The 17,834-nt window shown below is 36.8% G+C and overlaps 1 protein-coding gene across 1 annotated transcript; it reads left to right on the top strand.

Annotated features, from left to right (window-relative positions):
- The first annotated feature begins 602 nt into the window (after positions 1–602).
- Positions 603–14,299, top strand: fam117ba (family with sequence similarity 117 member Ba). Its single transcript, XM_048200607.1, has 8 exons — positions 603–1,117; positions 1,995–2,145; positions 3,881–3,964; positions 4,081–4,191; positions 6,995–7,138; positions 9,885–10,110; positions 10,194–10,314; positions 13,561–14,299. Exons 2-8 carry the CDS (start codon positions 2,125–2,127, stop codon positions 13,847–13,849), a joined length of 996 nt encoding a protein of 331 aa, XP_048056564.1. The 5' UTR covers positions 603–1,117; positions 1,995–2,124; the 3' UTR covers positions 13,850–14,299.
- Positions 14,300–17,834: the final 3,535 nt, after the last annotated feature.

Here is a 17,834-nt window from a genome sequence, read left to right as displayed (position 1 = left end):
TAAAATTACCAGGACAACCGATCTACAATCAGCAATAAAAATATATAATTTATATATTGTATAAATTAGGCTATAATTTTAATATAATTTAGCAAAATATCTACTATTATTATAGGCAATTATTTTATATATTTATTATATATATGTATATACATACATACATATATTATCTTTACTGTTCTCAATCTATTGTATAGAATTATTTATAAATATTTACACATTTACATAAATATATTTATAATTTAGTAACATACATATCTACTATATTATAGGCAATTATTTATATTTTTATTATTTAATTATATATTAATTATACATACATATATTATCTTTACTGTTTTCAATCTATTGTATAGAATTTTTTATAAATATATAATTATTTATATACATAGATATTCACATATTTATTTTGTTCATCTGTGCATTATTTTACATTTTGACAATTGATTGCAGCCTAGGCTCTCATTTCCTGACCTAACGTGTGAGCAAAGGTGTAGATGTGTAACACTGATGGGTATCAATTTATTTATAAATAATAATAAATACATGTATACATACATGGTGTATTGTACCTGTGACATGATATTTTATAGCGTTACAGCGCCCATCTCTGGTCGTGGACCAGCACATCAGCAGCATGGAGGAAAAACAGCCCCACGCGCCTCAGCAACAGTAACGTCGTCTGGTGTGCGCGGGCACGGGCACGGAACCACTGAGAGACTGAGGGAGCGCGCACCTCAACGCCAGCTGTCCACTGAGGGGGGACCCTTGCCGCCCCTCCCCAAAAGACATGTCAAAAAACGCCGAATTTTGAATCTTTTGTTTTTCAGCAGTTGAGAACCTACAGATACATTCACTCACTTCGATATTACAGCACAGCTCCAGCATCACCTTTACACCGCGTGAGCCCATCGACCACCAGCAGCACAGCAACGCCCATAGCAACGCCTCCTCTGCGCATCCTCCTTCTGTTTCTCTGACCCAGCAACACCGGCCGCCCTCCACCAACAACCAACCTGTTTTCCTAACGTTGGAACCATATCAAACCGTTGCGCTTTCTTTTTATCGCAAAGGACCATGAACGCGCTGTGTGCATTCATTCTTTCTTCAGTCAAAGGTGCGTACCCGTGTGAAACACCGCGCGCTCATTTATCAATGCATTGCATGTTATTGTTCTATTGTGGATGCAGTTTTTGCATGCCGATTGAGTGAATGCCTGCAACGGTTGTAGATTATGAATAATGTGTCCAGTGTAATCTATACAGCATTGTCACAGACAGAGATGCATGCGCTCCGTCGTCTTGTTTTCGTTCTTCCCGAGCGCGGGGTGCGGTGCTGCAGATTTCTGTTGCAATCATTCCAGCCATGGGCAAATGCAATTATAAAATGCATATTCAGAATTTGACCTCTCTGCACAAAATGATATGTTTCATTCATTCGGAAGATTTTACGTTAATATGAATAACGTTTTGGATTTTTTAGTGACTTCTTATCATCATTTCTCTGATGATTTTATTGTATCAATAGCCTGCATTTAATCTGGCAGCGTGCATTAACATCACACTTTATCTAGATTAGTTTCCATGGCAAACACCATGTCTGAAAACAGGCTTTAGGGGGGCACTGTGTGGGTAAACAACACTAGATCCATCTTCATGTGCAGAATGGCAAACCAGGGTATGATGGATTGAATTTCACAAAGTGACCTCAGTGATCTTGTGTTTCTGTTTCTGAACAGACATAGAAAGAAGATGGTGTAGTAAAGAATAAAGAGAGTGGGGAGAATGTAGAAAATAAATGGGGGACAGAGGCTAAAACAAAACAGAGGCCACACATGGATTAAGAGATTATGGATAGAGGCCAAAAGAGATAATGATTATTTTACAGCAAGAGAGGAGGGAACATGCTGGGTTTTGCTGGTTGAAGATTAAAATAATATAATATACTATGGTCTATATATGAAATATCTTACTTTTCCTCTCTTTTTACATTAGTCACTCATCATTCCGAAAGCCCTTCCTCGAGCTGAAACTGAGGGATTCTTTTCCCTTGAACTCACCTGTAAGTTCTGGCCTATCAAGGAACTGGCAGCGGCACGGGAGCTCCGCCCACCACACCCTCGAAATGAGGGACAAGGCCACTCAGGTGAGATGTTTATGCTGTTCATAAGCTATCCTTACACGTACACACAATATAATATAACTTAATACATAAAAACACTCGCATATAAAATATATGTGACCCTGGACCACAAAACCAGTCATAAGGGTAGATGAATAAGCTTTCCATTGGTGTATGGTTTGTTAGGATAGGACAATATTTGGTCGATACACAAATATTTGAAAATCTGGAATCTGAGGGTGCACAAAAATCAAAATATTGAGAAAATCGCCTTTAAAGTTGTTCAAATGAAGTCCTTAGCAATGCATATCCACTCACAAAAATACATTTTTTATATATTTACAGTAGGAAATGTACAAAATATCTTCATGGAACATGATCTTTAATATCTTAATGATTTTTGGCATAAAAGAAAATCACATATGTGATAAAAATAAGGATGATTTTGTTTGTATCAATGCTGATAAATAAACACAAATGTCCAGTTTTAAAGTTATCTGGACAACCAATTTACAATCAACAATTAAAATAAATAATTTATATATAGTATAAATTAAATTATATTATATAGAAATATAATTGTGTAGATATAGATTAATATAATTTAGGAAAATGTTTTTACCACTTAAGGAATAATATTTAAATATAATATTATTTATATACATTTACTTAGGCTACATAGTGGCAGGGCTTGACATTAACACCCGTCAAATTTAATGCATTCACTCCTACTAGCCACTTTGGGGTTGAATTTAATATAAAATGTATACATTTTTCAATTGTAGTCTTTTAAAAAGGCATCTAAAAATAATCAACTGAGTGCAAGTGTTGTCAAAAATATTTTTCGATACGTATCGATACTGAAATATCTGAAATGTTTCCAATACTCATTTTCTCCAGAATAGATACGCGATACCAGCTGCTCTTTCTCTCTCTCTCATCTCTCCGACAGTGAGTTGACATACAAACCCGCATCCCCTCACTCACTCGTTTCATTTGCTGCAGATAAATATATTGTTTGTGTTACAGGGCTTGAATTTTGGCGGGGGATTGTGCGTATTGCGCATCAATTTTACTCATTCCCGCACATTTTATGCTCACACTCAAAGTGTACGCATGTAAAACCGCCTCTCCGTACTAAATTGAGTCAAAATAATGTCAAAATGCCAGCGAGGTATTCACTTAAACACAGTCGGTTATGTTTTAAGTGAACGTTAACAGTTGAGAAAGAAAACGCATGTGTAACAGTATAATGGATCCGTGCATCAGGTCTTAAAGTGACAGCAGCCTAATATACCTGCTGCCAAATTATGAGGCAATATTAAAAAAAAAATCTATATGGTGGTTTTCCCCATGGTATCGATATCAAATTTGTGGCCAATGAAAATGCTAAAAGGCTAGTAACTTTGGAAAACCACTAGCCACAGAGGCTGATGAGGACAAAAGTTATTGTCAAGCCCTGCATAGTAGTATAGATTCATGTGTTATAGGGTGAAAAAGGACCCACGTAGCTTGTTCTAGAATTTTTCTTAGTATTCATACATTAAAGAGTTAGTTCACCTAGAAAGCTCCAAAAATGACAAAAAAGGAAGCCCATGAATCAAATGTTCTTGAAGTCATACAATCGCTTTCTGTGATAAAAAAGACTGAATAATCTTTCCCTCCAGTAAACCATTTCATGAATGAATCAGTCCATTCTTGAATTGTTCAGTCCAGTCTCTGTTCTTCACTCATTCTCTCTCTCGGTTTTCCTCGTCAGACCCCTAGGGCCTGGGTAGATGAGCGGAGGAGAGGCTCTCATAAGCGATCGGCTTCTTGCGGCAGCACTGACCAGCTGAAAGAGGTGAGACCTCTAGAACCATTATAACATATGCTGATAGTGTGTTCCTTTTCCTCCTCTTTTATTTGTGTTTTTCCTGTACTTATGCTTTTCATCATCCCCATTTGGACTTTTTTTAGATCGCAAAATTGCGACAACAGCTCCAACGTAGCAAACGCAGCAGCCGCCATCGCCGGGACAAAGACCGCAAGTCACCCTTTAATGGCAACCATGCTATCATCCAGTCACAGGTGGCACCTTCGCATCCCAGCAGCCACCCTTTGTGCTTGTGTGAATAACGGGTTGCTCTTGGACGACAGTAACCTGGACTAGTACACGCAGAATTGAAGTAGGCCTAACATCTGGAGAATATAAGCGCGCCCCACTTTCCTGCATATCCGTCCCAATTTTGAGGCTTCTCTGGCCCCTTGGAGACTGGGGGACATAATTTTCCCAAAGGACAGTGGCTGTTTTAGAGTAGATTACAAAGTCTTCTCTCACAGCCTGCCGTCATTAGGACAGCCTTTGGACCAATAAGTTGACACATTGAGTTGCTATGTGTGTGCAAATTTTTATAACAGTTGTGTAATTAATTATACATGACACCTCAGCAGAATACATCAACCTAGCATGCAAATGAGCCGCCTTAGTAGAGGGCACTGGGTTTATTTGTTCACTTGAAGGAATATTCCAGGTTTAGTACAAGGTAAGCTCAGTCAACAGCATTTGTGGCTAAAACAAATATAAACTTACAATGTAACTGAATGTAGGCAAGTTTTGGAGGATTTAAAAGCAGAAATATGACCTTATAATTTTATAAAAGCACTTACATTAAAGGTGCGGTCAAATTAACCATTGCTTGGACACATTTTGTGGGTGAAATCCAGTTATTTTAAAAGGTTAGTTCACCCAAAAATGAAAATTTAATGTTGATCTGCTTACCCTCAGGGAATCCAAGATGTAGGTGACTTTGTTTCTTCAGTATAACACAAATGATGTTTTTTAACTCCAACCGTTGCAGTCTGTCAGTCGTATAATGCATGTCAATGGGAACTCCATCTATAAGAGTAAAAAAAACATGCACAGACAAATCCAAATTAAACCATGTGGCTCGTGACTAACAGTATTTATATAATTTTTTACCTCTAATACACTACTGTGTCCAACTGCCTTGAGCATCCGGTTTCTGAGATCTGAATGCACTCTGATGCCGGAAGTGATCTCTCGCACTCAATGACGTATACGCGCGGACATCACTTCCATCATCAGAGCATGTTTTCAGACGTCACACACCGGATGCTCAAGGCAGTTGGTCATAGTGGTGTATTAGAGGTAAAAAATTATATAAATACTGTTTGGTTTCTCGCACAAACCGATCGTTTCGTGTCTTAGGACATCAATGTGTCGTCAGGAGCCGCAGGATTTAATTTGGATTTGTCTGTGCGTGTTTTTTTTACTCTTATAGATGCAGTTCCCATTGACATGCATTATACGACTGACAGACCGCAAAACGGTTGGAGTTAAAAATCATGAACTATTCCTTTTATAGGGATCTGGACAATCGAGAAACATTTCCCCACGCAGATTTCGCATCAGGTTGAAGTTATGCAAATTTGCCGCATTGACCAACAGAACGCTGCTTGGTTTGAAAGTGGCTTTTAACCCTACACTATTGACAGTGGACAATGGTCCTTTTTGCCTGTGAAATTTTGCTGTGACATTGCATTAAATCTTCTGTTAGATTTTTTTAAACTGTCATTTTGGGGTTGGAAGTTTTCAGGTGTTATGTTGTCATGAAAATGAGGTTGAAAAACCAAATATAACAAAGGTTAGAGAGACTAAAATCAGGTTAAAGTGTTAGTTCACCCAAAAATGAAAATTCTGTTATTAATTACTCACCCTCATGTCGTTCCACACCCGTAAGACCTTCGCTCATCTTCAGAACACAAATTAAGATATTTTTGATAAAATCCGATGGCTCAGTGAGGCCTGCATTGACAGCAAGATAATTAACAATTTCAATGCTCAGAAAGCTACTAAAGATGTATTTAAAACAGTTCATGTGACTACAGTGGTTCAACCTTAATGTTATGAAGTGATGAGAATACTTTTTGTGCTCCAAAAAAACAAAATAACGACTTTATTCAACAATATCTAGTGGTGGATGATTTCAAAACACTGCTTCATGAAGCTTCGAAGCTTTATGAATCTTTTGTTTCGAATCAGTGGAAAAATCACCCATCACTAGATATTGTTGAATAAACTCATTATTTTGTTTTTTAGCACACAAAAAGTATTCTCATCACTTCATAACATTAAGGTTGAACCACTGTAATCACATGAACTGTTTTAAATATGTCTTTTATTAACTTGCTGTCAATGCATCGGATTTCATCAAAAATATCTTAATTTGTGTTCTGAAGATGAACGAAGGTCTAACGGGTGTGGAACGACATGAGGGTGAGTATTAACCCTTCAAGCATGAATATTGTTTATGTCTTGTGGCCAAACTATTGAAACAGCGAGTATTTTAAAGATTAAAGATGGCCTCCCTTCAGTTCCATTGTAGATTTTGGCAACATCTTTAGTGTTTTGAGGACAGGAGAGATTGTATCAATACATCTCAAAAACCTCATACTCGTTTCTGAGAAAAGTGAAGGAAAGGAAAGTAGGCAAAAGTTTGGCTATCCAAAACCATAAATAGAGAAGATCATGAGAGCATGAAGAAAAGATTGGGAAAGAGCGCTTACATCACACCATACTCAAAATAAGTCCCCTGAAGCTCAGCAGTAATGGGCTCTCAATGGCAATGTTCTCTGTAGTCAGTGGTTTGTGTATAATGATGGAGCTTAGTCTGGCAGAATGTTTGATTTTTGGCAGTGAAGAGACTGTAGAGATTGTGTATGTGTGGGCTCACTGCATGTGGGAGTCTTTCTAACAGGATTACACAGAAGGCTGGTTTTCCCTACGGGGGAATGTTTGTGTGCTTGAGACATAGACCCATACACGCATTTCTAAAGAAGTGTTGTACCTTCTCCTCTTTTTCACTCTCAGTCTCAGATGCCTAAAACCATCCTGATTCCCATCCCCATCTCTAAGTCCACTCCTCCAAGATTTCGGAACAGCATAGAGGGGCTCAACCAGGAGATTGAACGCATCATCATACGGGACACTGTGGAACGAGATGAGATCATAATAGTGAGTGTGTCTCAGTAATACTGCCAGGAACTGTTGTGCAAGAGTGGTTTGGATGTGTCTTTTGTGGTTGTGCTGCATGAGAAGTCAAATTAAAATGAGTGCTGTCAAAATCAATGCGTTAATGCATGCGTTTTGTTTTTTTCAGTTTAACGCGTTTAAAATATCTAACGTAATTAACGCAGCATACGTTTTTTTCTGTCATCCTTTAGCTAGCATTATATTTAGGGCTGTCATGATTCCTGGATTAAATTAGAGTATGCGATTTTAAAAAATCCTCGACTGCACTTTACCCGTGTCGAGTAACCGGCAAAATACCGGAAGTGGCGCATTCCACGGATGAGAATCCGTGAGATTTTGCCAGGTTTGTAAGGTAAATCATTTATAAACCTAGGCCAACATACATCAATGTTTCTAAATATGCGAACTGTTCATCGCAATTTCAAAATAAAAGTCTAAACCGAGTTTTATGGAGTCAATATAATGCCGCATATATACGCAAAAAAATAAAGTTTTGCAAAAGAAAATCAAAGTATTGAGGAAAATAAATGTGCTTTTTGCAAACAAAAATAAAGAATTGCAAAAGAAAATAAAGTATTGGGAGAAAAAAATGAAGTTTTGCAAACAAAAATAAAGAATTGCAAAACATAAATGAAACAGCGCGAAAAGCAGTGATTTTGCAATACATATTTTCCATGGTCATATCTATTAATTTTTTTGCAACGCTGCTTTTATTTTGCGTGTCAGTCTAGTTTGAGCTTGCGATGCCGTTTTCCCTTTGCGCTTCATTTTTCTGCGCGTCTCGCTTTGTGGCACTGTTTTGACGTGGGGGTGGAGTCATGGGCCTCTGCTCATCATGACAGTACCTGGATCAGTGAGCGGCGTCTCGGGCCGATGACGTCACTTCCAGGGAGGCATTTTGTACACGCCCCCGTCCCTTGACTCCACCCCCACATCAAAACAGTGCCACAAAGCAAGACGCACAGAAAAATGAAGCGCAAAGGGAAAACGGCATCGCAAGCTCAAACTATACTGACACGCAGAATGAAAAGCAGCGTTGCAAATAAATTAATAGATATGACCATGGAAAATATGTATTGCAAAATCATTGCTTTCCACGCTGTTTCATTTGTTTTGCAATTCTTTATTTTTGTTTGCAAAACCTTCATTTTTTCCTCCCAATACTTTATTTTCTTTTGCAATTCTTTATTTTTGTTTGCAAAAAGCACATTTATTTTCCTCAATACTTTAATTTTCGTTTGAAAAACTTTATTTTCTTTTGCAAAAATTTTTTTGCATATATATGCGGCATTATATTGACTCCATAGAGTTTGATGTCCACGTATTCTTGTTCAAAAAATTACAGTGGCTGTAGCATTTCTATCATAAAAAAGTGGCCAAATAATAAAGATTAAGTAAACATTTGACTTAAATCTCGTTTGGTCAATATTAAACAAGGATTTGATGAGTGACTGTGAGTGTAACAACAACAATCACCAGGCCATTGGCGCCCTCTGCAGGCATTTGTTATAATACAATGTAAATAAGATGATTGTTTATGTACATCATGTATTTTAACAGTGTGTTGTTATATAAAAACCATATAATTACATGCTTTGGATACATTATTTGAACCAAATATCATTGCCTCATTGTTATTATATATGTATTTTAAGTCATTTTATATGCTTAGGTATATTGTTTTTTACCACAAAAATATCCAATTACTCGATTAATCGTCAAAACAATTGACCAATTACTCGTTTACCAATATAATCATTAGTGACAGCCGTAGTTATATTATATAATCATGCTATCATTTATTCCAGTGCTATTGTACAGAGCCCTGCACATGACATGCAAGAAAAAAAATTAAATTGTGCTCACGATTTATTAATTTGTTCCCTCTATTTACAAAAACATGCACACGATTCACTATTTCGTTCCCTCAATTTATAAATCATGCGCATGATTTATAAACTACGGAAGAGGATTAGGGCCAGGCAGTAATAAAAAAATAAAACCATCTCGAGATTAAAGCTGTTAAATTTCGAGAAAAAAGTCGTTAAATTACGAGAACAAATTCGTTAAATTATGAGAAAAATGTCGTTAAATTTCGAGAAAAATGTCAAGATAATATGTTGAGAATAAACTCATTAAATTATGAGAAAAAAGTCGTTAAATTACAAGAACAAATTCGTTAAATTACGAATTTGTTCTCATAATTTAACAACTTTTTTCTCGTAATTTAATGACTTTATTCTCATAATTTAATGAGTTTATTCTCAACATATTATCTTGACATTTTTCTCGAAATTTAATGTTTTTTTTCTCGAAATTTAACAACTTTAATCTCGAGATGGTTTTATTTTTTTATTATTGCTTGGCCCTAATCCTCTTCCGTAATAAACCGAGGGAACGAAATAGTAAAATTATTATATATATTTTTATATATATATATATATATATATATATATATATATATATATATATATATTAAATTAAAAGAAAAAAATCTTTTCTGGAATATACAGTAGCATTTATCATCTGTGATTCCTGTTTTTTATTTTTTATTTTATATATATCGCAATACATAGCAGGAAAAAAATAATATTGCAATGTAATTTTTTTCTCAATATCATTCAGCCCTATTTTGTGGAAGGGGCAGTCAAAGCAATGCACAATAATACTAATGTAATGTTTGGTGGAATCCAATTAGTAGAAATTGCTTTTGTCCTACACATCCTAGCCACAGGATGTTCCTGATGGGCACCGCGCACCCCCTCCCCTCCCCCAGCGCAGCAGCAGCACACGCAGTATTGACACACAGACGCCCTCGAACGGCGGGCTTGGCAGTAACCGTAGCAACAGCAGCAGCCGAGCTGACTCTGTCTCCCCCTCGTACCTCAGCATCCTCAACGACACGGTCGGAAACAGCCCACTCGATGACACGCTTAATGAGAGCAAAGAAAGAGGTGAGAAGCACATGCATCAATCATCACACAATAACCTTAAATCAAACTATTTGATTCCTAAACTTTCCTTTTTCCCGTCTTAGACCTGGGACCTTGGTCCCCTCTGCCCAAATATGCTTCATCTCCAAAGCCCAACAACAGCTATATGTTCAAACGCGAGCCTCCGGAGGGCTGCGAGAAAGTTAAAGCTTTTGAAGAAAACCAGTGAGTAACTGCTTTGTAGACATCTTGTCTGTCTGTTGGTGGAAGATCTTTTACCCATGAGTCAGTTGAAGGTGGTGCTTTATTTAAATGATTTTAAAATAAATGTTTATGTTTGTTAAAATAAAATGTTACCCTCTTACCAAAATTTGTCAGAGTAGTTTAAAAATCTGTGCAATTTAATAAATAATAATTAAAAAATAATTCAATTAAAATAAATAGCAATTAGAAATAAAATATATTTTAAAAAAATTAGGTTACAGATTCAGCCTAAATTAAGCTGTTATTCATTAGAGACTAGCTAGTTTGTAATCAAATGTTTGATGTCATTGATAAAATTTCCCATAAAGACAATTATTTGTTTAATCATGATCCTCAAGATGCTGTCATAAAAATGAGACAAAAAAGTCATAATAATGAGATAAAATCATAACTGTGACATAAAAAGAAGTCAAAATTCAATACATAAATTAAAAATTAACATAGGTATGACAAAAAGTCAAAATTGACAAAAAAAAGTATTATGACATGCTTTTTATCTCATAGCCATGACTTCTTATTTCATGATTTATGGTATAATTATGACTTTATGTCATAATTATGATTTGTGTAAAACGGACATAAAAAGTGGAATGAAAGTAGTTCTATATATTATACTACAAAGCCTCCAAAATGATATTTCTTCCTATGTTTTACAATTTTGGAACATTTGGAACAATGGAACAATTCATTTCTATCACAGCTGCAATAATGAAAAATCACTCATGATGCATGATTTAAAGGTGCAGTAAGCAATTTCTGTGAAACACTGTTGATATTGAAAATGATGAACAAACAACAAGGAAGAACAAAAATTGAACATACAGTACACAAGAGTACAAGCAAGAGTTGGTTGTTAGTCTGCTGGCAACTCTGACAATGACACTCTAAACGAGGGGTCGGCAATTAAGTTTGGCATCGGGCCAAAAAAAAATTTCGCCACTTGGTGGCGGGCCACGACATAGTCAAAGGATCATTTAAGAAATTGCAACTAGAATTGCCTGTGAAAAACTGTTACAGTGTCTTTTAACTGGTAGTGCACTGTTGCTCTGTGTTAAATACTGTAGTAGGACAGTCATTAACAAAAATGTGTCAACAGGTTTTACACTGGATAAATTAATAAAGCAGAGTAGTGACACGTAACCTGGCAAGTATCTTCATTCACCAACTTGCAACACAGACCGCCTTGCTAAAACACACATATGTGGGAGATGCGGAATGAATAAAAATAACTCAAAAAATAAAAGAGGACTTGAATAAGCCCATTAATGGCATGTTTGAGTCATGCTCTTAACGAACTAGCCTATGTTTTATTTCCTCTTTCCATATTGTGAATAATAAAAGTGTAACATTTTCATTTGCTTTTTACACAATGAAGCCTAACTTACTGTAATAATTATTTGACGTAGCCTACTTTTACATTCAGAATTATTCCTTGGCATCCTCACCATAGACATAATGAATGTATTTATTATGTCTATGATCCTCACGTACTAAACTTTACTAAATTTTTTTTATTGTTTGCGTGCTGGAGTTACACTATTACGTCGTGTGCAGAGTGATGTTAACAGTGAAGCTAGCTGGTGAGAGAAAATGGCACTATCAAAGAGTCTAAAGAGGAAAGGTATACAAAGAAGAATGGAAAGACAACAATGCGTTTATCCTACCTAGTTTTGTGAACGCAAAGCCGGTGTGTCTTATCTGCAACAAAGTTGTCGCTGTTTTCAAAGAATATAATACCGACGCCGGACGCGAGCGGTGCGACGCAACACTACAAAAGATAATAGAACCCATTATAATGATATTGTCTACACTGGATGCGGCGCGGCACGACACATTCCCGACAGTGAACGGATTCCCCGTTATATTTCTGACGTAGTCCAGGTGCTTTGCAACGGCCGGTTTGTCGAGTTCAGTGTAGACAGATTTTAGCTGTTGCGGCGCGGCGCGTCTGGTGTGGACACGTTGATCATATTAGATGGCACCACAAGACGAAGATCTATTTCAGAACCGGCCGCTATTAAAGGGTTAGTTCACCCAAAAATGAAAATTCTGTCATTTATTACTCACCCTCATGCCGTTCCACACCCGTAAGAGCTTCATTAATCTTCAGAACACAAATTAAGATATTTTAGTTGAAATCCGATGGCTCAGTGAGGCCTCTATAGGGAGCAATGGACACTTCCTCTCTCAAGATCCATAAAGGAACTAAAAACATATTTAAATCTGTTCATGTGAGTACAGTGGTTCAATATTAATATTATAAAGCAACAAGAATATTTTTGGAGCTCCAAAAAAACAAAATAACGACTTATATAGTGATGGCCGATTTCAAAACACTGCTTCGTTCAGGAAGCATCGGAGCATAAATGAATCAGTGTGTCGAATCATGATTCAGATCGCTTGTCAAACTGCCAACGGCTGAAATCACGTGACTTTGGCACTCCGAACAGCAGATTTGACACACTGATTCATTGTGCTCTGATGCTTCCTGAACGAAGCAGTGTTTTGAAATCGGCCATCACTATATAAGTCGTTATTTTGTTTTTTTGGCGCTCCAAAAATATTCTCGTTGCTTTATAATATTAATATTGAACCACTGTACTCACATGAACCGATTTAATGTTTTTAGTTCCTTTATGGATCTTGAGAGAGGAAATGTCCATTGCTCCCTATAGAGGCCTCACTGAGCCATCAGATTTCAACTAAAATATCTTAATTTGTGTTCTGAAGATTTACGAAGGTCTTACGGGTGTGGAACGGCATGAGGGTGAGTAATAAATGACAGAATTTTCATTTTTGGGTGAACTAACCCTTTAAAATAATCTGGCTGCAGGCGCGGGCCAGATATTATTGCTGGCGGGCCACTTTTGGCTCGCGAGTCGCCTATTGCCGACCACTGCTCTAAACTGTTATACACTAAATTCCATTTTTATGTCTAGATTTCGCGATTCCGTCTGCGTTTTCTGCATCGTTGAAATCATAGGGTCCTAGCAAAACCAATGTTACTCACGTATAAAGCAGAAACAAAGCAGGCCTTCCAGCTTTTGTGTCTCCAGCCCTGAAAAGCTTTTCTTATATTAACGTTGGTCCTAAAGCTGTTCCCTGATCATAACCCTTCTTTTCCTCAGTCATATTTCTCTATATTAACTTATATTAACTTCTTATCAGTGTGAAAGTCGTGACCTAGCTTTGCTTCTTCTGTTCCAGGCCAAGGCCTCTCCAAGAAATTCCTCCATATCTCTGCCCAGACAGAAACAAGGTGAACTTCATTCCCAAAAGCGGATCTGCTTTCTGCCTGGTGAGCATCTTGAAGCCTCTGCTGCCCACCCAGGAGCTGAACTTCCGTAGCGGGGTGGGATACCGCAGTATCTCCCCCTCCTTGGTGCCGCTGGGTGGGGTCGGGGTTAGGAGCCTGTCCCCCTCCGTGGGTCCCGTCCTGTCACGTGGACGTCAGTCACCATGTCTCCCACGACACCTTGAGGAGCCAGAGGGTTAAAACGGAACAAAGGAACCTCAGCAGATGCCATTTTCCCACACTCCTGTATTGTCTGATAGAGTCAGAGCTTTGTTAAGATTTTAATTAAGAACATGTTCTGAACAACTTCGAGAGATATCAGTCTTTTTTCTTTTTGTTATTTAAGGGTAATGGTATTATATGTAAAATGGAGGATCGAAAGGAGGGTTTTCAATATGGTGTATGTATATAGATGAAGCATTTTTAGTATTGCACTTCTTTTTACTTTCTCAACGATTTATTGCATTTTACCATGAAGCCTTTGAATTTTCTTATGTATAGCTGCATCCTTTAACCTACACAAGAGTCTGGAATAATTTTGAATGTTTTTCAAAGGTCTCTTATGCTGCATTTATTTGATTAAAAATACAGTAAAAACAGAAATATTATTACGATTTAAAATAACTATTTTCTTTTTGAATATATTTTAAAATGTAAATTATTCCTGAATTATCAGCATCGTTACTCCAGTCTTCATGGTCACATGATCCTTCAGAAATCATTCTAATATGCTGGTTTGCTGCTCAAGAAACATTTATTATTATTAACAATGTTGAAAAAAGTTTTGCTTAATATTTTTGTGGAAATGGTAATGCACTGCCATTCAAAAGTTTGGGATAAGTAAGTTTAAAAAAAGAAAAGTCGCATTAAATTGATCAAAAGTTACAGTAATGACATTTATAATGTTACAAAAGATTTATATTTCAAATAAATGCTGTTCTTTTGAATTTTCTATTCATAAAAGGATCCTGAAAAAAAATGCATCATGATTTCCACAAAAATATTAAGCAGCAAAAACTGTTAACTGTTAAGCACTGATAACAATAAGAACCATTATTAATAACTGAGCAGCAAATCAGCATATTGTAATGATTTCTGAAGGATCAAAAAATTCGACTTTGATCACAGGAATAAATTACATTTTAAAATAGGCTATAATAAAATAGAAAGCTGTTAAATTGTAATAATATTTCACAATATTACTGTTGATGTTTTTTTAATCAAACAAATGCAACTTTGGTGAGCATAAGCGACTTCTTTTAAAAACATGTTAAAAATCGTAATTATTCCGAACTTTTGACCCGTAGTGTAAATGTAAGTGATTTGATTTACTGAGGAAATGGAGGTTTTAGGTCACAGTTTTGCTTGCTTATAGTTTACATGCAGTTTGAATAGTGCTGGAAGAACAACCAGAAATGTTGTAGCAGATTTGAGAAGGACTAACAAATGTGCCTGACTCCCACCACCTGTCCGTAGGACCCCGTTTGCTTACAGTCCTTTTTCTATCATCGTCTGACCCTACATTCGTCTCGGCCCCTTAAATGTATAGAGCCCTTCCCCATATATGTAAACCTGTATGTGCTTAATGTGATTAGCTGGAAAGAGGAAGTTTTGATGGTACACGAACAGCCTGGACACGCATTAGGAGGAGGAGACATCGATCGATTGTACTGGACAGTATTATGATTATGATCCGCTTATCAGTTCTGTTGTTAAATTTAAAGATTAGTTCAACTGAAAGGTGTCATTACTGTAATTTTAAACAGAGTGAAGGAAAATGGATTGCACTGGATATGAAAGACTTGTCATGAAACAGCAAGAGAAAAGGGATGCAAACAATTTCAAAGAGGGAGGCATGGCTTTAGCTAATATTGATCTGAAAATGTACTGATTTGAACTGTAGCAACTTTATACTGTGAAATATTCCATTATTCATACCGTAAACTTCCTTTCTTCCAAAAAAAAAAAAAAAAAAAAAAAAAGTTGATGAAGACCACAGGCAATCCTGAACAAAATGTAATGTATGTAATTGCCTTAATATTGAATTGAAATAGGGAAGTGTGTAAATTAGACAGGTGCCTGATATTTCATTTGTTTAGGTTATTACCAGAATCTTCTGTGAATAAACTTCAAGATCATTGTAACTCTGGTTTGGTAAAGGTACACTAACGTTTGGCCCTCTAGCGGCTTAAAAAAACTGCATGCATTTTGCAGAAGAACATTTTTTGGCTGTGATTCGGTGCTGCGTGACTGAATATGGTTATCCTACAGCTCATAAAACATTAACTACTAGGGTACTTAAAGGGTTAGTTCACCCAAAAATGAAATTTCTGTCATTGATTACTCACCCTCATGTCGTTCCACACCTGTAAGACCTTCGTTCATCTTCAGAACACAAATTACGATATTTTTTGATGAAATCCGAGAGGTATATGACCAAAGTCCCTTTAAGACAAGTCATTTCACTCGGCGGCCATCTTTGAAATGCCTCTCGGGCATCATGCAATCTCTTTGAATGGGGAAACATCAAATTCTCCAAAACTGTTCGCCAACCTTACCATTAAATTTCATATTTGAAATCACCAATGAAATCTAACAACAACCGGCTCATAAATTTAGTTTCTAAACGCTCGAATCATGACAAAAAAAAAAACTATTTTTCAGGCTGGATCAAGCTAATGCGCATGCGCAGACCTAAATGCGCGTCTCTTCGGAGGCGCGCGTTGACTGTTTCTATAGAAACCGGTGATTCTAACGGCCGCTGAAGTGACGCGATGACTTTACCAGTCGGCGATTGGCTCTTATTTAGAAGGCGGGACTTATTCCGCCATATTGCGCGTTACACTTTCTCCCATTCAAAACAATACGAGTGACACGTCTTGTGTTATTCTATAGACCTTATTTACCAGAGAAACAAGCGCGCCGCCATCTTTATAAAATTGTCTTTGAACTTCCGTTTTGCGGTTGCTCTGTATACATTTCTATGGCATCGCTGTCAAAGAATAATTAGTTGGTTAAGTGGATTTACTTGTTGTAGAGTTAATGAAAGTTATCATGAGCATTGTTATGTTTAAAGCAGATGTCTTAACAAATGTCAGTAGATCGGGAACAGTTTAAAACGAGCAGTTCATTCATAAATGTAATATCGCTGTGGAAATACAAACCGGAAGTCAAAAGGCAACGAGCGCAACGCTGAAAAGGGGCGGGGCTACATAAGGTCTATAGTTTTTTATATGACTCGTCCATAGACAGATCAACACTTTTAAGGTCCCTAAAGGTAGTAAAGACATTATAAAGATATTTAAAACAGTCCATGTGACTGTAGTGGTCAACCTTAATGTTATGAAGTGACGAAAATACTTTTTGTGTACAAAAACAGAACAAAAACAACAACTTTATTCTTCCCTGTCATTATACTTACACAGTGAAGGCTTTAGTGTTTACGTCCGAATGCTGGCTCAGTATTGGTCCAAAGCTGGTCACATGAGCAGCACGACGCATGACTGTGATGCTGGCGCAGGATCTGGCCAATAATGAGCCGCATTCGGACGTAAACAAGTAAGTCTGCGCTGAGTTCACTACGTATGACAACGGTTCAAATTGTTGAATAATAGTCGTTATTTTTTTGTTTTTGTGCACAAAAAGTATTCTCGTCGCTTCATAACATTAAGAGTGAACCACTGTAGTCACGTGGACAATTTTAACCATGTTTTCACTACCTTTCTGGACATCAAAATGTGCAATGCTGCCTATGTGTGGATCAGATACCCTCAGATTTAATAAAAAATATCTTAATTTGTGTTCCAAAGATAAACGAAAGTCTTGTGGGTGTGGAACGACATGAGGGCAAATAATGATAGAAATGTAATTTATGGGTGAACTAACTAATTCTTTAATGAACTGTTAGAGAGCTACATATGGCAATTTATCTGTTCAATAAAATAGCTTACTCACCTGTAATAAAAACGCCATCTCCGCGTCACTTTTACATGGCAACCCATTTCAAATCCCTCAGTTCTCACCATCTCCGAAGTCAATATTGATTCTCATTTTATTAGGAGCTCTGTCACGTTCTTTTTTCCTTTTTTTTTTTTTTTTTTTTTTTTTTTTTTTAAATAAACGGGTGATTCCCTGGAGGCACAAGATTTAGCGCGCTCCATTGCTCATTGTGACAACTAACCAGTGC

The sequence above is a fragment of the Megalobrama amblycephala genome, linkage group LG8 (assembly GCF_018812025.1).
Source record: "Megalobrama amblycephala isolate DHTTF-2021 linkage group LG8, ASM1881202v1, whole genome shotgun sequence".
Lineage (NCBI taxonomy): Eukaryota > Metazoa > Chordata > Actinopteri > Cypriniformes > Xenocyprididae > Megalobrama > Megalobrama amblycephala.
The sequence above is the reverse complement of the archived record's forward strand: the minus strand, read 5'-3'. Positions and strand labels throughout refer to the sequence as shown.